This window comes from Solanum verrucosum, unplaced genomic scaffold (assembly GCF_900185275.1).
Source record: "Solanum verrucosum unplaced genomic scaffold, falcon-dt-bn FXZP01000217.1, whole genome shotgun sequence".
Lineage (NCBI taxonomy): Eukaryota > Viridiplantae > Streptophyta > Magnoliopsida > Solanales > Solanaceae > Solanum > Solanum verrucosum.
The window spans coordinates 1,884,886-1,905,745 of NW_026020032.1; the positions used below are offsets into that span (position 1 = coordinate 1,884,886).

Here is a 20,860-nt window from a genome sequence, read left to right on the forward strand (position 1 = left end):
CTAAAATATTTTGATCAACCAAGCAAAACTTTTACTTTCCTCCACAAACACACCCTCATTCAAAATTGGGATACATCTATTGAATAATATTTAAAGTTCTAAGATATTGTTTTAATTAATATCATTAATGGAGCTGGTTATAAAAGTCTTTCATAGTTAATAACCAATAAACAACTTGAAAGATTGTCTAGAAATTATTAATTAATTAGTACCTACTCGTCTTACCTCAACATTTATTATTCATACAGAAATACATATTATTGGCAAATTTTTGTTGCAATCACTTTCTCCTTCAAAGATTAATACGATATAATGTTGTAAACTTCACAAATATTATTTGTTTATTATTCTTAGGGGATACTATATGACAAATATGAAAATGTGACCTTTCATTAGTAAATTTTTGTGAAAAATATCAAGTAAAATTCATAGGCATGGACGAATTATAATAATTTGTTCAATTCTAAAAATGTTAATTAGTTCATAGGCGTAGACGATTTATAATGATATGTTCGCAGATAACTTATAATGATATGTCCCAAATCGAAACATAATTAACAATGGCAGATGCCACAAAAAATGAAATCATCGAGGCCCCAACCCAAAACCGAGCAAAAACAAAAACAAATAAATAAAGTAATATACATTGATAGTGTAAATATTTTCCACAACTACTATACTCTAATCTATAATAGTACGTGAGTTGTATTTACCAATATTATCAATTGGTACTTACAATAACCACAATAACAATATAATCAATATAATCCCACAAAGTGGAGTCTAGGGAGGGTAGTATGTCTACATATCTTATCTACTTCATACGTATCTGAGGAAGAGAGATAGTTTCCGATAGACTCCTGGATCAAGGAAAAAATAGTTCAAAGCAGTCCAAAAGAAAAAAAGTACAAGAAATAGCAGATAGCAGAAAAAACAACAAAAAATAATAGGACAATATCTAAAAAAATAAATAAATCTGATAGTCGAAGTACAAGGCAATAAATAATAATGCAAATTGAAGGACCAAAAACTAACGGAGTAATAAACTACAAATACTAGTATGGATATATGACAAGACAAGGCCTTAGCTTCTAGGTATTAACCCTCTACCCTAATTTGTCCACAACTTCCTATCGAAACTCATGATTTACGTAAGTTGAAATTGCGACGACTTATCTAATCACCTTTATCAAATTTATCTTTGGTCTGGCTCTACCTTTTCTTAAACCATTCATATATAGTCAGCCTCTCACACCTCCGCACTAGGACATCAGGACATCCCCTATTCACATGCCCGAACTATCGAAATCTCATTTTTTGCATCATATCCTCCACCGAAGTCACTTCCACATTGTCCCGAATATCCTTATTTTCAATCATATATCTCCTAATATACACATACATGTATCACAACTTCCTCATTTCTGCAACTTCAAACTTCTCAACATGAGAGTTCTTCACCGACAAACTCTCCACCCTATACAACATAGTTAGTCTAAGAATCACTTTATAGAACTTGACTTCAAGCTTTGGTAGCACCTTCTTATCACACAAGATTCTGAATGCAAGACTCTATTTCATCCAACATGCACTAATTTGTTAATTCTACCAAATTAAGAGATTTTAATGTTCATTGTCAAATTAGGACATTAATAGATTGGATATGTAGACGGTAAAAAAAAATCAAACACTGAAATTTCTCAAAAAAATAAAAAATTACCCAGAGAATTTAACTATTTTTTTAATTTTTTAAATATAAAATGTGTTTTGTTAAATCTTTAACTTAGGTCAGATTGAATCTTGACTCATTTATTGTCTTGATACATTAATTATGCCCCCGTTTAAATTTTAGTCAACCTGCCAATTGTCACCCTACCTAAAATGTTTGTTTATATATATATTCATAATTTAGCTCTCATTTTTCATCTCTTGATTTGCTTTTCTATTCACTTCTTTATTGAAATAGCCCTACCTCTCCACCCCCAATCCTTAAAAAAAAATTCTCCAATCATGGAATCCCAAAAAATAACATCAAACAAAAATCGTGCTAGATTATATCATGTTGGTGTTCGGAAGCGAAAAAGTTATAAATTTGTTGCTGAAAGCAGACACCCAATCGACAAAAAAGAATATTTGACTAGATACTTTTACCACTGTTGATGAAGCTTCTGCAAGATACAAGTCTAAGAAGCTTGAGTTTGAAGAATTGATCATAGCTAAAGTTGTAAAAAAGGATAAGATTTCTGAAAAATCAAATAAAAAAACTTGTTCTAGTGATGGATCTAAACATAAGTCTTCAATGGGTGCTACTGGAAATTCCAATCCATCAAAGGGAGTTGAGGAAAAAATCAAAGAAGAAATGGGGAATGAAGCAGATGAAGAACTATTTAAGGGGACCTGGGTGAAAAATATCAAAGGGCAGCGAAGTGAAAATTTCACATAAGTTAGGGGTTCCAATTGTTGATAACTATGGATATTTGGTTCGTGAATTTAGTGCTATGGATGATCTTAGCATAGATAAGTAATTTTATGGTCCAAAAAATGAGGGAAAAGGGGTACAAAATAGCAATTTTAGAACTATTGGGGGTTCAAATTTTAATTTTAGAAACTTTAAGAGGCTTTAGGTCTTTGTGATTAGCTTTTCGATATAATCTATGTGGTTATGTTACAATAATTGCTAAATCAATGATTTACTTTTTAATGAATGAAATTAAATTTCTTTTTGAAAAGAAAAACTCAATATGGTGATAGTGAAATGAAATTTTGTTTCTCCATTTTAATTATATTATTGTCTTTTTGTTTTGGTGATTAGAATTTCTTTGATTTTAAGATACTTTTGTTATCATATTATAAATAAATAAATACTAGTATGGACATATGACAAGACAAGACCCTTAGCTTCTAGTTATTAACCCTCTACCCTTATTTGTCCACAACCTCCTATCGAAGCTCATGTTTTACGTAAGTTGAAATTGCGACATGACTTATCTAATCACCTTTATCAAATTTATCTTTGGTCTGTCTCTACCTCTCCTTAAACCATTCATATATAGTCAGCCTCTCACACCTCCGCACTAGGGACATCTGGACATCCCCTATTCACATGTCGGAACTATAAAAATCTCATTTCTTGCATCATATTCTCCACCGAAGTCACGTCCACATTGTGCCGAATATCCTTATTTTCAATCATATATCTCTTAATATACATATACATCCATCACAACATCCTTATTTCTGCAACTTCAAACTTCTCAACGTGAGAGTTCTTGGCTGGCAAACTCTACACCCTATAAAACATAGTTAGTCTAAGTATCGCTTTGTAGAACTTGACTTCAAGGTTTAGGATAGCACCTTCTTATCATACAAGATTCTAGATGTAAGCTTCTATTTCATCCAACTTGCACCAATTTGATAATTCTTCAAATTGGGAGATTTTAATGTTCATTGTCGAATTAGGACATTAATAGATTGGATATGTAGACGGTAAAAAAAATCACACGCTGCAACTTCTAAAAAAAATAAAAAAATTACCCGGAGAATTTAACTGATTTTTTGTATAAAATGTGTTTGGTTAAATCTTTAACCTAGGTTAGATTTAATCTTGACTCATTTATTGTCTCGATTAATTGATTATGACCCCGTTTATATTTTAGTCAACCTGTCAATTGTCACCCTACCTAATATGTTTGTATATATATATATATAATTTAGCTCTCATTTTTCATCTCTTGATTTGCTTTTCTACACACTTCTTTATTGACATAGCCCTACCCCTCCATCTTTTTAAAAAAAAAAAAAGAACTCTCCAATCATGGAATCCCAAAGAATAACATCAAACAAAAAATGTGCTAGATTGTATCTTGTTGGTGTTCGGAAGCGAACAAGTGGTAAATTTAGTGCTGAAATCAGACACCCAATCGACAAGAAGAATATTTGGTTGGGTACTTTTACCACTGTTGATGAAGCTTCTGCATGATACAGGTCTAAGAAGCTTGAGTTTGAAGAATTGATCATAGCTAAAGATACAAAAAAGGATTAGATTTCTAAAAAATATGATTAAAAAAATTGTTTTGGTGATGGATCTAAACATAAGTCATCAATGGGTGTTACTGGAAATTTGAATCCATCTAAGGGAGTTGAGGAAAAAATCAAAGAAGAATTTGGGAATGAAATGGATGAAGAACTATTTGAAGGGACCTGGGTGAAAATTTCATAGGACAGCGAAGTGAAAATTTCACATAAGTTAGGGGTTCCAGTTGTTGATAGCTATGGACATTTGGTTGGTGAATTTAGTGTTAAGGATGATCTTAGCATAGATAAGTAATTTTATGGTCCAAAAATATGGGGAAAGGGGTCCAGAAGAGACATTTTAGAACTATAAGGGGTTAAAATTTTAATTTTACAAACTTTCAGAGGCTTTAGGTCTTCGTGATTAGCTTTTTGATAAAATCTATGTTGTTATGTTACAATAATTTTTAAATCAATAATTTTACTTTTTAATGAATGAAATTGAATTTCTTTTTGAAAAGAAAAAATAAGTATGGTGATAGTGAAATGAAATTTTGTTTCTCCATTTTATTTATATAATTGTTTTTTTTGTTTTGGTTATTAGAATTTTCTTGATTCTAAGATATTTTTGTTATCATATTATAAAATATATACTAGTATGAACATATGACATGAGAAGGCCTTTAGCTTCAAGGTATTAACCCTCTACCCTAATTTGTCCACAACCTCCTATCGAAACTCATGTTTTACGTGTTGAAATTGTGACATGACTTATCTAATCATCTTTATCAAATTTATCTTTGGTCTGTCTCTACCTCTCTTTAAACTAATCATATATAGTCAGCCTCTCACACCTCCGCACTAGGACATCTGGACATCCCCTATTCACATACCCGAACTATCGAAATCTCATTTATTTTATCATGTCCTCCACCGAAGTCACTTCCACATTGTCTCGAATATCTTTATTTTCAATCATATATCTCCTAATATACACTTACATGCATCACGACATCCTTATTTCTACAACTTCAAACTTCTCAACGTGAGAGTTCTTGACTGGCAAACTCTCCACCCTATACAACATAGTTAGTCTAAGTATCACTTTGTAGAACATGACTTCAAACTTTTGTAGCACATTCTTATCACACAAGATTCTGGATGCAAGCCTTCATTTCATCCAACTTGCACCAATTGAATACTAAATTGGGAGATTTTAATATTCATTGTAAAATTAGGACATTAATAGATTGGATATGTAGACGGTAAAAAAAATCAAACGCTGCAATTTCTCAAAAAATAAAAAATTGCCCGGAGAATTTAGTTAATTTTTAATTTATTTTTTTTGTATAAAATGTGTTTTGTTAAATCTTTAACCTAGGTTAGATTGAATCTTGACTCATTTATTGTCTCGATTAATTGATTATGACCTCGTTTAAATTTTAGTCAACCTGTCAATTTAGCTCTCATTTGTCATCTCTTGATTTGCTTTTCTACACATTTCTTTGTTAAAATAGACCCCCCCCCCCCCCCTCCCTTTTTTTTTTTAAAAAAAAATCTCTCCAATCATGGAATCCCAAAAAATAACTTCAAACAAAAATCGTGATAGATTGTATCTTATTGGTGTTCGGAAGCGAAAAAGTGGTAAATTTAGTGCTGAAATCAGACACCCAATCGACAAAAAGAATATTTGGCTGGCTACTTTGCCCACTGTTGATGAAGCTTCTTAGATGAAGCTTCTGCATGATACAGGTCTAAGAAGCTTGAGTTTGAAGAATTGATCATAGCTAAAGATACAAAAAAAAAAGATTAGATTTCTGAAAAATCTGATAAACAAACTTATTTTGGTGATGGATCTAAACAGAAGTCATCAATGGGTGTTACTGGAAATTCAAATCCATCTAAGGGAGTTGAGGAAAATATCAAAGAAGAAATTGGGAATGAAATGGATGAAGAACTATTTAAGGAGACCTGGGTGAAAATGTCAGAGGGCAGCAAAGTGAAAATTTCACATAAGTTAGGGGTTCCAGTTGTTGATAACTATGGGTATTTGGTTGGCAAGTTTAGTGTTATAGATGATCGTAGCATAGATAAGTAATTTTATGGAGTGGTCTAGAATAGACATTTTAGAACTATAAGGGGTTCAAATTTTAATTTTAGAAATTTTCAGAGGCTTTAGGTCTTTGTGATTAGCTTTTCGATATAATCTATGTTGTTATGTTACAATAATTTTTAAATTTACTTTTTAATGAATGAAATTGAATTTCTTTTTGAAAAGAAAAAAATCAGTATGGTGATAGTGAAATGAAATTTTGTTTCTCCGTCTTATTTATATGATTGTCTTTTTGTTTTGGTTATTAGAATTTCCTTGATTCTAAGATATTTTTGTTATCATATTATAAAATAAATACTAGTATGAACATATGACAAGATAAGGCCTTTAGCTTCAAGGTATTAACTCTCTACCCTAAATTGTCCACAACCTCCTATCGAAACTCATGTTTTACGTGAGTTGAAATTGCGACATGACTTATCTAATCACCTTTATCAAATTTATCTTTAGTCTGTCTCTACCTCTCTTTAAACCAATCATATATAGTCAGTCTTTCATACCTCCACACTAGGACATCTGGACATTCCCTATTCACATGTCCGAACTATCGAAATCTCATTTCTTTTATCATGTCCTGCACCGAAGTCACTTCCACATTGTCTCGAATATCCTTATTTTCAATCATATATCTCCTAATATACACTTACATGCATCACGACATCCTTATTTCTACAACTTCAAACTTCTCAACGTGAGAATTCTTGATTGGCAAACTTTCCACCCTATACAACATAGTTAGTATAAGTATCACTTTGTAGAACGTGACTTCAAACTTTTATAACACCTTTTTATCACACAAGATTCTGGATGCAAGCCTTCATTCATCCAACTTGCACCAATTTAGGATATTTTAATGTTCATTGTAAAATTAGGACATTAATATATTGGATATGTAGACAGTAAAAAAAATCAAACGCCGCAATTTTTCAAAAAAATAACAAAGTACCCGAAGAATTTAACTATTTTTTAAAATTGTTTTATATAAAATGTGTTTTGTTAAATCTTTAACTTAGGTTAAATTGAATATTGACTCATTTATTGTCTTGATTCATTAATTATGCCCCCGTTTAAATTTTAGTCAACCTGCCAATTGTCATCCAACCTAATATGTTATATATATATATATATATATATATATATATATATATATATATATATTCATAATTTATCTCTCATTTTTCATCTCTTGATTTTCTTTTCTACACACTTCTTTATTGAAATTGCCCTATCCCTCCGCTCCATCCCCCCCCCCCCCCCCCTTTTTTTTTTTAAATTTCCAATAATTAAATCCTAAAAAATAACATCAAACAAAAATTTTGCTAGATTGTATCTTGTTGGTGTTTGGAAGAGAAAAAGTGGTAAATTTGGTGTTGAAATTAGACACCCAATCAACAAGAAGAATACTTGGCTGGGTACTTTTACCACTGTTGATGAAGCTTCTACAAGATACAAGTCTAAGAAGCTTGAGTTTTAAGATATGATCATAGCTAAAAATACAAAAAAAAATCAGATTTCTAAAAAATCTGATAAAAAAACTTGTAAAAGTGATGGATCTAAACATAAGTCTTCAATGGGTGCTACTGGAAATTCCAATCCATCAAAGGGAGTTGAGGAAAAAATCAAAGAAGAAATGGGGAATGAAGCAGATGAAGAACTATTTAAGGGGACCTGGGTGAAAATATCAAAGGGCAGCGAAGTGAAAATTTCACATAAGTTAGGGGTTCCAATTGTTGATAACTATGGATATTTGGTTCGTGAATTTAGTGCTATGGATGATCTTAGCATAGATAAGTAATTTTATGGTCCAAAAAATGAGAAAAAAAGGGTCAAGAATAACAATTTTAGAACTATTGGAGGTTCAAATTTTAATTTTAGAAACTTTCAGAGGCTTTAGGTCTTTGTGATTAGCTTTTCGATATAATCTATGTTGTTATGTTACAATAATTGTTAAATCAATGATTTACTTTTTAATGAATGAAATTAAATTTCTTTTTGAAATGAAAAAATCAGTATGGTGATAGTAAAATGAAATTTTGTTTCTCCATTTTAATTATATTATTGTCTTTTTGTTTTAGTGATTAGAATTTCTTTGATTCTAAGATATATTTGCTATCATATCATAAAATAAATACTAGTATGGACATCTGACAAGACCAGGCCATTAGCTTCTAGGTATTAACCCTTTACCCTAATTTGTCCACAACCACCTATCGAAGCTCATGTTTTACGTAAGTTGAAATTGCGACATGACTTATCTAATCACCTTTATCAAATTTATCTATGGTCTATCTCTACCTCTCCTTAAAACATTCATATATAGTCAGCCTCTCACACCTCCGCACTAGGACATCTCGCATGCCTGAACTATCAAAATCTCATTTCTTGCATCATGTCCTCCACCGAAGTCACTTCCACATTGTCTCAAATATCCTTATTTTCAATCATATATCTCCTAATATACACATACATGCATAATAACATTCTTATTTCTGCAACTTCAAACTTCTTAACGTGAGAGTTCTTGACTGGCAAACTCTCCACCCTATACAACATAGTTAGTCTAAGTATCGCTTTGTAGAACTTGACTTCAAGCTTTGGTAGAACCTTCTTATCAAACAAGATTCTGGATGCAAGCCTCCATTTCATCCAACTTGCACCAATTTGATAATTATACCAAATTGGGAGATTTTAATATTCATTGTCAAATTAGGACATTAATAGATTGGATATGTAGACGGTAAAAAAAATCAAATGTTGAATTTCTCAAAAAAATAAAATTATCCGGATAATTTGATTAATTTTTTAAAATTTTTATATAAAATGTATTTTGTTAAATCTTTAACTTAGGTTAGATTGAATCTTGACCCATTTATTGTCTTGATTCTTTAATTATGACCCTGTTTAAATTTTAGTCAACCTGCCAATTGTCACCCTATTTAATATGTTTGTTTATATATATATATATATTCAGAATTTAACTTATTTTTCATCCCTTGGTTTGCTTTTCTACAAATTTCTTTATTGAAATAGCCCTACCCTCCGCCCCCCTTTTTAAAAAAAATCTCCAATCATGAATTCCCAAAAAATAACGTCAAACAAAAATTGTGCTAGATTGTATCCTGTTGGTGTTCGAAAGCGAAAAAGTGGTAAATTTGGTGCTGAAATCAGACACCCAATCGAAAAGAAGAATATTTGGCTGGGTACTTTTACCACTGTTGATGAAGCTTCTGCAAAATACAAATCTAAGAAGCTTGAGTTTGAAGAATTGATGATAGCTAAAAATGCAAAAAAGGATCAGATTTCTGAAAAATCTGATAAAAAAACTTGTTCTGGTGATGGATCTAAACAGAAGTCATCAATGGTTGTTACTGTAAATTCGAATCCATCAAAGGGAGTTGAGGAAAAAATCAAAGAAGAATTTGGGAATGAAATGGATGAAGAACTATTTGAAGGGACCTGGGTGAAAATTTCAGAGGGCAACGAAGTGAAAATTTCACATAAGTTAGGTGTTCCAATTGTTGATAATTATGGATATTTGGTTCGTGAATTTAGTGCTATAGATGATCTTAGCATAGATAAGTAATTTTATGGTCCAAAAAAGGAGGGAAAAGGGGTCCAAAATAGCAATTTTAGAACTATTGGGGGTAAAATTTTAATTCTAAAAACTTTCAGGGGCTTTAGGTCTTTGTGTTTAGATTTTCGATATAATCTATGTTGTTATGTTACAATAATTGTTAAATCAATGATTTACTTTTTAATAATAAAATTAAATTTCTTTTTAAAAAAAAAAATAATTAGTATGGTGATCGTTAAATGAAATTTTGTTTCTCCATTATTATTTATATTTATTGTCCTTTTATTTTGGTGATTAGAATTTCTTTGATTCTAAGATATTTTTGTCATCATATTCTTAAAATAATTTGGAAACCCTAATCCGAAATATTACCTTCTTATTTTTATTTTGTCATTTTCACTTGCAAAATATTGCTTTGAAATATTTTTCTTGAAATAATAAATTTATCAAAAATATTGCTTTTCTACTCTCTTTTTTATTGAATTACCCCCCCCCCCAACCCCCCCACCCCACCCCACCCTTTTTAAAAAAAAAAAAAAATCCAATCATGAAATTTCAAAAAATAACATTAAAAAGTTATGCTAGATTGTATTCTTTTGGTGTTCGAAAGAACAAAAATGATAAATTTGGTGTTGAAATCAGACACCCAATCTGTAAAAAGAAAATTTGGTTGGATACTTTTACCACTTTTGATGAAGCTTCTGAAAGTTACAAGTCTAAGAAGCTTGAATTTGAAAAACTAGTCATAACTTCTTCTTTTTTCCCGCAAATTTACCACTAGATAGTGTCTAGTGGCCTTTTATTAAACATAAAAAATATCAATAGGGATAAGTGCAAGCAAGGGGGGCTAGGCCTTACCTTACTAATCCTAATGAAGTGTCTACTACCTAACAAGCATGAAGAAAATAAGAGCTAGAAAGAACTAAGTATTTTCTGATCACCACAGAGTTTGTAATACACACCATGATGATATTACAAACGAGGATGCTTAAATAATGTAATAATATGCCAATCAAGAAGAAAGTTGAGTTATCAGCCTCAAACTTTCTATTGCAAACGCATGAATTAAAAAAGATTGATTGCCCATCAAAAGTAACTTGAAGTATTTTTCTTTTGTCTTCTTCTTCAAACCTATCCAACAACACTTGATAATTCATACTTTATTTATGGATTTATTGGACCTTGTTGAACCTATTGATACTGTCAAATGGTTCTGCTTTGCCTGTCGCATCGGTAGGTGCCTTGGAACAAACTCCTCAGTCATTTTACCGTCCCAACTATGTTGCCTTCCATGTGTCTTCTTTTTGCTTTTGTTGCTTCTATTTCTTTGTTGCCTAGGTGATATATCTCCTTCCCTAGCCACTCTATCAAAGCACATGTCCAGCATATCTTCCTCATCTTCATCAAGAGAATCCTCACCAAAATCAAGCATATTGTCTTCCTCATTTTCATCAAGAAAATCCTCGCCCAAATCAATTGTATTTGACACTAAGACCCTTGACTCATTTTTCTTTGCAATCACACATTTAGGCACAAATACGGGAGCTTCTGGATTTAATTTGCTATTCAAAGTAGGTGGTGAGACCTGCTTTTCTTTGATCAAATCGTTGTCATTCTCTGTTAACTTTACTTGTTGTCCAGTAGTCTTCGATAAAGCATCAAAGCTATTCGAACATAATAGGTCTCTTGAGGCATTACTAATATCTTGCCTCTTCTCACTGTCATAAAAATTTCCAGTCGCACCCTTTTCACTACATGGAGAATTATTTTGACTAGTCGGGGAAAGGCTCCGATTACTAGTTGAATTTTTGTGTGCAACCAGTGTCCAATTTTTAGTTGCATTCTTGGTTTCAACTTGCAAAACATGCTGCCCAGAATTTTCAGCATCTTCAACATCAGATGTATCCATTAGTTTGTGTCCTGAATCCATTATTTTTTTGCCTGAACCAACTCGCGGCGCATCAACACCAACTCTTGGCGTTCCCCTTTTGTTTTCGGTCGTTGTTTGAACACCAATATTACTTGTAACAACATCCATTGAGTGTGCACGATTTGCTCAGAAGGGACATCAACCAACTGCCGATCTAACAAAGTAGCTTTACTTTGATTGATATCTACAACCTTTCTTTTTTCATTTAGTATTTCTCTCGCATCACCTTGATACTTTTCACTATCAATAGTACCTTTTGTAGCAACTTCAATGGTATCATCAATTTGTTTGTTATTTTGATTTCTTTTTGAGATCAAACGACAACTATCTTCATCATGACCTTGGTGCTTACAATAATTGCAATACAAAGGTAGATTATCATATACAATCTCTTGAAAAACCTCGATCAACTTACCAGATTTTCCACCCACAAACTGCAACCTTATACGATTTGGAAGCTTTTCCATTAGATCAAGTATAACCTTGATCCTAGCTGTGCTAGGTCTTGACTTGATTTGAGTAGCTTTATCTATAGCTATTGGTTTCCCAACTGCCGATGCTATAGACAACAAAGACTTCTATGCAAACAAATCTGGAGATAAGTTTGGTAAAGAAATCCAAACCACAGCTAACGTCGTTTCCTCCTTAGGATTATATCCAATGGACCATGGAAAAACCCTACATTGGTGCTCCTCTCCATTGTAGAGAAGATAATTAACTGAGCGAGATAATGCTAGTACATAATCTTCATATTGATCAAATCTCAACAAAATTTGTCTTGGAGCAAGTAAGCCAATTAAACAGTTGCCCTTGGTACCAAGATGTTTCGGTAAAATTGACCTTAATACCTTCAAATCTGGCGCACCATGGGATAATTTAAACACCACTGCTTGATGCAATCCCTCTTCAATCATAAAGTCTTGCCTTTCCTCCATTGAAAACGTGATACTAGATTCTCCATGAATTATTTCGATTGATTTTGCGATTGTTTTTGAGTTAATTAGGGCAGATTGTTTAGGATTTATAGTATTGGAATTGAAAGGCGTGGCGTATGTGGTGGTTTTGGGTGGTGGGGCGGGCTGGACAGCCTCGAAAGGAGGCCGTCCAGTGGTCGTAGCAGCCATGAGAGCTGCGCAGCTGTTGGCTTAAAACCCTAGGTCAGCCGTCAGATTTTGTAAAATTCATATTACTATTGACTAAAAAACAAAAAAAAAAAAAAACTAGTCATAACTAAAATGCAAAATCAAGTCAAATTTTTGAAAAATCTGATAAAAGAACTTGTTTTAGTGATGAATCTGGAAAAAAAAATCATCAATTGGTGTTACTAGATATTCGAATCCATCAAATGGATTCAGGAAAAAATCAAAGAAGAAATTGAGAATGAAACGGATGAAGAACTATTTAAGGAGACCTGAGTGAATATTTCAAAAGATAACGACGTGAAAATATCACATAAATTGGGGGTTTCAATTGTTGATAATTATGGATACTTGTTGGGTGAATTTAGTGTCTTAGATGATCTTAGCATATATATGTAATACTATGGTCCAAAAAAATGGGAGAAAAGGATCTGAAATAGCAATTCTGAAAGTTTTGAGGGTACAGGTTTTGATTTTACAAACTTTCAGGGGCTTTAGGTCCTTGTGATTAGTTTTTCGATATAATCTATGTTGTTATGTTACAACAATTGTTAAATTAATGTTTTACTTCTCAAGGAATGAATGTAACTTTCATTTTTAAAAATTAGTATGGTGTTAATGAAATGATTGAAATTATGTTTCTCCAATAATAAAAATAATAATTGTGTTTTTATTTGAGAAAAGGGTCTGAAATATACTGAACTTTGATCGAAATTGCAGTAACGATACCAAACTTTGGAAAGGACCTTTTACCTCCCTACACTATTTAATCGTGTATTTAAAAGGTATATATATGTCCACGTGGACATCATAAATATTGCATAATTATAAATAATAATGTGTCCACGTGGACACATATATACCTTTTAAATACACTATTAAATAGTACAGGAGGGTAAAAGGTCCTCCATAAAGTTTGGTATCGTAACAGTAATTTCGGCCAAAATTGGAGTATTTTTTAGACCCTTTCCCCTTTTTGTTTTGATAATTAGAATTTCTTCGATTTTAAGATATTTTTTATCACAATCTTATAAATAATTTGGGTACTCCTAAATCCGAAAGATTACCTTTTTCAGTTTTATTTTTTGTCATTTTCATTTGTAAAATATTGCTTTGAAACTTTTTTCTTGAAGTCAAAAATTTATTGAAAACAATTTTTTTTTTATGAGTAAGAGTAGAATCAGTATATATTCTTTTTCTTTCTTTTGCATTTCAGCAATAAAATTATAAGGAATATGCTATTTTTTTCCTTTTTTTTTCACCCTTAGTTTGTTTCTTATCACTATTTGTACAAAAAGTAAAAACTATTCATTCACAATTTAAATTAGACACTTCAACCTTAATAGTTCTTGTCAGTAAACTTATTTTCACTTGCGTTTAATTAAATTCGTCAAAAAAATATGGACAAAATCTAAATAAAAACCCAAAAAAGAAGAAGAGATTTTTGCTTAAATGAATCGACTTGCCTTAGGTCCAAGAAGACCGATTAGCCCAACAAGCATTTTTATTTGTTTCCTTTGCCCCCTACATAATCTTCTATTGCAACTTGTTTTTGTGTATATCGATTAGGTAAAAGATTATTAGGTAGCAGTGTGTTATTTTATTATCCTTCTATATAAAATATACATGTTGTTTTTGTTACTATCAGTTTTATTCTTATGCTTCTGTATTTCCTTTTTTGGATTGCTTTGAGATGTCTTTTTCTTGAATCGAGGATCTATTGAAAACTACCTCTAAATAAGAGTAAAGTCTGCATATCTACATTGGACATGTTGTTGTTAGCCATATTAGGTTTGAATTATGTACATTGAACATGTTGTAGTTGTTAGCTCATATTAGGTTTGATCCAAAAACTCAAATGGATTATAACAGTATGTTACAATGGATTCAAATTAAAGGTAAAGGTTTGAATTATGTACATTGAACATGTTGTAGTTGTTAGCTCATATTAGGTTTGATCCAAAAACTCAAATGGATTATAACAGTATGTTACAATGGATTCAAATTAAAGGTAAATACAACTAAAATATCCATATCATAAAGAGTACAATAATAATCTCCACGAAAGAGTGCAACTTATAAATTCACACTTTTAATAGTTTAGATAAGAAACTAAAAAAAATGATAGTTTAGGTGTGTTTTTGACACTTATCTCTATATATAATAACACACATATATATATAAAAAATAAAAAAAAGCTTTTTTGCTGTACAAGTTATAGAATTTTCTTGACATACCAAAAAATTCTAGGGAAGCAACGATGATATTCATAATTGTTATTAGTACTTTTGAGTCCTTTTACATAAATTTCTGACTTCGTTACTATGTTGATAAAAAATGTAGCAGGTAGATGTGTTGTTGTATAGGACAATAAGATACTCCATTTGTCTCCTTCATTTTTATTTTTGGTCCGTTAAAAAAAATGTAAATTTTTATATTCAAAATAATTTAACATATTTTAATTATTTTATTTTATTATGAATGATATGATTTTATAATTACATAAATATTTATAATTCTAAAAAATAATTCTTGTCCAACTTTATATATAATGAAACCTACTAGAGTACTATAACATTGAATAGTGACTATATGTAATAAATTAGAATACTCCTACCCTTAATAGAGTAAATTCCAATTAAATATATTGGACCTTGATATGTTTTTTGTTTTGTTTTTCAGTTAGGGTTCGGTATTCTTTTTAAAATTTAATTAATTTTGATTTGTATAGAAAAAATTATATACATTTTTAAAAATTATGACAAATAATTCGAGACTGAGACACCAAACATCAACTAAACTTACCTATTTTAAACCAAACATAAAAAATTAATTAGAAGGACGACCGACTTATCGGATCGAAAACAACCAAAAATGTCTTCCATAAATAACTTGATGGAGGTAGGTCAAATAAATAAATGCATGTCCATATAGCTATTGCTGCAATCTAAATAAATTCTTTTCTCAATAATTTTTAAAGTTATTCCAAAATTATTGATAGTTTATGTATCCAATTTCTTTCTCTTTTTTTTAGTTTAATTTTTAATATTTTCATTCTACATTTATTGACATAACTTGTTGTGATTTACTTGAATTAATAGTCGAGTTTATATAAGGAGAGAAATCGAGAACAACATCGATGAAGTGACATGTAGAGGCGAACTAAAAATTTTAAATTTATTAATTTTTAAATTTAGGACAAATAATTTATTGCATTGAATAAATTACTTATATATATTAAGTAAATTTCTTAACATAAACAGTGTATAATTATAAGAACTATGTCATACCATTAGTACATATAATTGACCTCCGCCTCTTCTATGGAATATTTTGCTTGTAAAATACGATGTGAATCCAAATCAATTCTCATGAAAGTGAGTATCAAATATTAAACGAGAACTAAAAGAAAAAAACTTTCAAAGTCCGAACTCTTTTTTAGCTATATATATAGAGATAGCGGAGTCATTCTTGTCCACAGCGTGTTAAGGCCGGTATCAATTAATTGAAAAATTATACTATTTATACCTCGTATGGGTAAGAACTGTTTTTATATATATTTACTACTTCTTCTATCCAACTTATATGTAATAAATAGTCCGGCATATATAGTTACATCAACTTTAATTTATTTCATATAAATTAAAAAACACGCATTCTCATATTATAACATACAATTAGACTAATTAAGGAAAGAAGGAAAAGGACATGCAAACAAAATAATGAAAATAATTAACACACTTAATTAACTAAATTCATGAATTAATTAAAGATAATTAGAGCCTAACAACATCTGGAATATCAACAGGATATCTATCAATGCAATCAGCCCATGGATTATGATCATCTACTGGAAGCTTGATTGTTCTATTACACTTCCAAACAGCACTATTACACTTAAATCCACTCCCAAATGCAATTTGCCAAATTCTGTCACCTGTCGAGACATAATATATAGTAAAATATTACGTGTTATACAAAATCATACTATATTTTTATTGTAACAGTTTAAATTTTTAAATGATATGATCATGTAATTCACCGTTACCTTTCTTCATTCTCCCCTTTGCTTCAATGTAACTCATCTCATACCATAGTGACGACGATGATGTGTTACCGAACCGGTAAAGCGCCATTCTCGAGGCCTCCACATGCTCCGCCGATAGTTGTAGGTTGTTTTGTAGCTCATCTATTACAGCCCTGTTGTAAAAATAAAGTAAAATCGTTGCAAGTACATGAATTTACTTTATTTGTATTTCATATGTTGATAATGTGTCAGTAAGTAAATAAAAATGTGTACTTATGACAACTTAAGTTTTTGTTTTTTGAGTCAGTCACATATTTCAACGTGGTCTATCTGAACAAACAAAGGTCCTAAATTCGATAAGATGGTCACACTTACATATTCAATCAAAATTTAACATAAGGATATATGAATGACATGAAAAAAGAGTCTAAAATTAACTTATGATACATGTATTAAATTAGGTACATTTTAATTAGATGAATTTGTGTACTTACCTAAGTAAGCGCTTTAGTTTTTCTATGCAAATCAAATAAGAAGAAATTACGAAAAAAAATACTTTATTTTCAATAAAATTTGAGTGATTTGAAGAAGTAAAGAAGAATATACCTTCCTCCAGCGTGTATGCAAAAATGTTCAAATGCTAATTTGAAATCCGGAATATACGGTTTCATCTTAGACTTAAATAATTTTCGGCATATGAGGGTAAGAAGGAAGAGAAGTTGTTCCGAAGCGGGTAGAACAAGTGGTCCAATTGTTGTAATATTAGATTTCAATGCTTCTCCTGCAACTTGCATGAGATCTATACACAAATTTATCCCCACTTTCCCTTCCGGGTCTTCTTGTTGTTGTACACAGCTAAAAGATTTATCATCTCCACCTTTGTGTGTTCTGACTATGTGTACTAGACGGTACTTAGCCCGACCCCGGTCTGATTTTCTGTTAGACAAAAGTATGGCTGCTCCTCCCATTCTGAATAGGCAATTCGTAAGTAACATCGATCTCTCCTTACCTAAATTGAAAAACAATAAATGATGAATCAGATTCAAGATTAAAACTTTATGACTATTACTGAATTCATTGACCATTTGAGTTGTTTGACTCAATATTTATACTTATTTAGTAAATTACTTGCGTCAAAACTTCTAGGTTCACAAGTTCAATATTTTCAAAAAAAAAATTGTGTTGAGTCAAATACTGCTACATAATTAAATAGGAAAACTACAACCCAAATAGCTTTGAGTCATCTAGTTTACAATAATGTATACTTTATACAAAATATACATGTATACGTATAATATACATACCTATACACATCATATATACAATTGAAGTATATAGGTAATGTATATTTCGGTCTTGTTGATAAACTAGATGACTGAAGAGTACGTTTACCTAAATAGCCATTTGGTGTGAGAATCTCAGTGCTAATAACCACAGCATTTGAATTAGGGTATTGTTGAAGTATATCACGAGCTAAATCAATGGATATTACCCCAGCACTACAGCCCATTCCAGATAAATTAAAACTCTTTATATTACTCCTCAATTTATACTTGTTTATAACCATAGCCGAAAGTGAAGGAGTTGGTGAAAAGAGGCTACAATTGACAACAAGTACATCAATGTCTTTAGGTTTTAGCCCCGTTTTCGCCAAAAGTGAATCCATAGCTGAAAATATAACTAGTTCAGCTTCTTCTCTAGCCAAATCCATAGTAGGAGTTGGTGGAATATAATGCATGGCGGGGGGTAACGCTGTTTCTTCACTAAGACCAGAACGTTCAAGGATTTTCATTTGAAAACGAACACTTTTAGGCTCAGAAGACAAAATCAGGTGTGCGTGTTCCATAAACGATGCAAATGGGATACGACATGTAATAGGAGGGCGAAAACACGCGTAATCTACTAAGTATATGGTTCTTGGACGTGACATTATGTAACATGTTGTTACATAACTTATGAGGAAGAATGAACAAACTAAGTTAATTGAAGTAAGGGAAAGTGAGTTGTAAAAATTGAGAAGGTCATTTGGATTTGATTGAAGAAATTGAATTAAAATTGTAGCCATAATTGGTACTAACAAAAATGTTAAAATGTTGTTCACTAGGTATTGGTAACATAATTTGACATACCTTAGCTTTATTGAATGAGAATTTTCAGGCATTTTTGGGATTATTTGGAAAAATGAAGAAAAAAATTGATATGTTTCACTACAAATAGTTAGAGGAATATATAGAGTGGAAATATAAAGACTACATAAAGAGTGAAGAATTTAATGGTATGGCCATTGGCAGATGGAATGATAATGATAACCAATTTTTGGTGGACATGGTCCTAATCTAGCTAACTTAGTACAAAGTGAGTTATGAGCATATATATACTTTTCAAAAATTGATTTTAAAACGTAGCGGAATATATTATATATGTTCGAATATTAATAAAACACATTATATCTAGCGGAATATATTATATATGTTCGAATATTAATAAAACACATTATATCTGTATATATAATGTCTCGCATATTAATAATGAAATACATTATATATGTGTTGATAGTGTATAATAAGTATATCCGCACATATATAAAATTTCTATAGTGAAATACACTATAGAGAAATACACTATGTTTAAGCGCATATCAATAACGAAATGCATTGTATTCACACTTTTAGAATATCCTTGTATACTATATCAAATACAGAAAATATTTAAAGCTATAAATGAAAATTAGGTGTAAAACGATAAATTCAGATGGGTCCCCCTGTTATAAATTAAAGGCTAGTATTGTCACTACAGCATGAAAAATAAATGAGCAATTATACATTAACAAGGACTATATGTGGACCAATAAGAAAAAAGAAAATTCATACTAATTTAATTACCAAAGTGTCCTTATACAAGAAATCAAGATCAACAGAGGCGGATCTAGAGCATAATGAATAAGTTTATTCGAATCTCGACAAAAAGTTACACAAATAAGACATTTTAAACTTAAATATTGAGCTTCATGAATATAAAATTAGAAAGTATTATATTTTTTTCGAATATCTATAGTAGAAGTCTCATTTTATATGTTAAAAAAATAGAAGTTACATCGAAACTTCACATAAAAAAAATACTCCATATGTTTTAACTATCAAACTTTTTAATTCCTTAACATAATTAAAATGAAGAAAATTTATATCCATACACTTGGATAATAAGTAGTTCTTGCTAATGGTTAAAGAAAAAAGGGAGGGGGGGGAGGGACGACGGGGTTAAACTTAGGATATTTATTTCTTACATTTCTTTTAAATTATTTCACGAAAAATAGTATTTTTTAAGTTGAGAATATATCAAAACATAAAATTTCTAAAATGGAAGTAAGTAGTTTCCATATATATACACTACTTTTTTTAGAGTCACTTATGAAAATTGAAAATATACTAAATATATTATTATTATTGCTAAACGTAACGAAAAATATTTGAATTAACTACTTGAAACTCGAAAAGGAAAATTACTGATAAGACTAATTATTATCCAATCAAACTTAAAAACATTGCATGTGTATTCTGCAGATTTAATTAAGACATTACTTAATTGCATGATAGCTGGCAATGTACGTAAGAAATGCTAAATTTAACCTATCGAGACTCTACTATTTTTGATAATATAGTTAACTTTAAAAAAATAAAATTGGCAGGGGCATAAGTTTAGATTTTTGTATCATTATATCCGAAAACTAGTTCTTTGATCTCACGCACTTGATTTTCCTTTTCTATTTTTCTTTCAATATTTGACCTATTTAGAAAAATAGTCGTGATTTCGAATCAATTTAGATTGTCGTTTGTGGCTCTGGTGACGGCTAGATCAACGCGTCATTGCTTCGTTCGATATGATGTCTTTGTTCTCATCTAAGAGTTAATGACTTTAATTTCTAAAAAACTTATGCTCCACTAAGTATTATAAGTTTAATTGATATATGATAAAATTAAAATCTGAAGACCAACTATTTGAAAGACAAAAAGTAAAAATCAATGAAAAGGTAAAACATGCCGTTGTATGATGATGACGACGAGATGTG

General features: G+C 30.7%; 2 protein-coding genes across 3 annotated transcripts; one reads left to right on the top strand and one right to left on the bottom strand.

Annotated features, from left to right (window-relative positions):
• Positions 1 to 7,694: 7,694 nt before the first annotated feature.
• On the top strand, positions 7,695 to 9,707 carry LOC125821448 (ethylene-responsive transcription factor 4-like). The gene is made up of 2 exons (XM_049500862.1): positions 7,695 to 7,915; positions 9,236 to 9,707. The coding sequence occupies exons 1-2, from the start codon at positions 7,695 to 7,697 to the stop codon at positions 9,705 to 9,707; spliced, it is 693 nt and encodes a 230-aa protein (XP_049356819.1).
• Positions 9,708 to 16,490: 6,783 nt separating this feature from the next.
• Positions 16,491 to 18,970, bottom strand: LOC125821536 (3-ketoacyl-CoA synthase 6-like). Of its 2 annotated transcripts, XM_049500955.1 has the most exons (5): positions 18,924 to 18,970; positions 18,187 to 18,293; positions 17,401 to 17,803; positions 16,816 to 16,967; positions 16,491 to 16,704 (listed from the first exon to the last, which is right to left on the bottom strand). In XM_049500955.1, exons 1-5 carry the CDS (start codon positions 18,953 to 18,955, stop codon positions 16,544 to 16,546), a joined length of 855 nt encoding a protein of 284 aa, XP_049356912.1. In that variant the 5' UTR covers positions 18,956 to 18,970; the 3' UTR covers positions 16,491 to 16,543. The 2 variants fall into 2 exon arrangements, with proteins under 2 accessions (XP_049356912.1, XP_049356911.1); XM_049500954.1 differs by having other exon boundaries at positions 18,187 to 18,970.
• Positions 18,971 to 20,860: the final 1,890 nt, after the last annotated feature.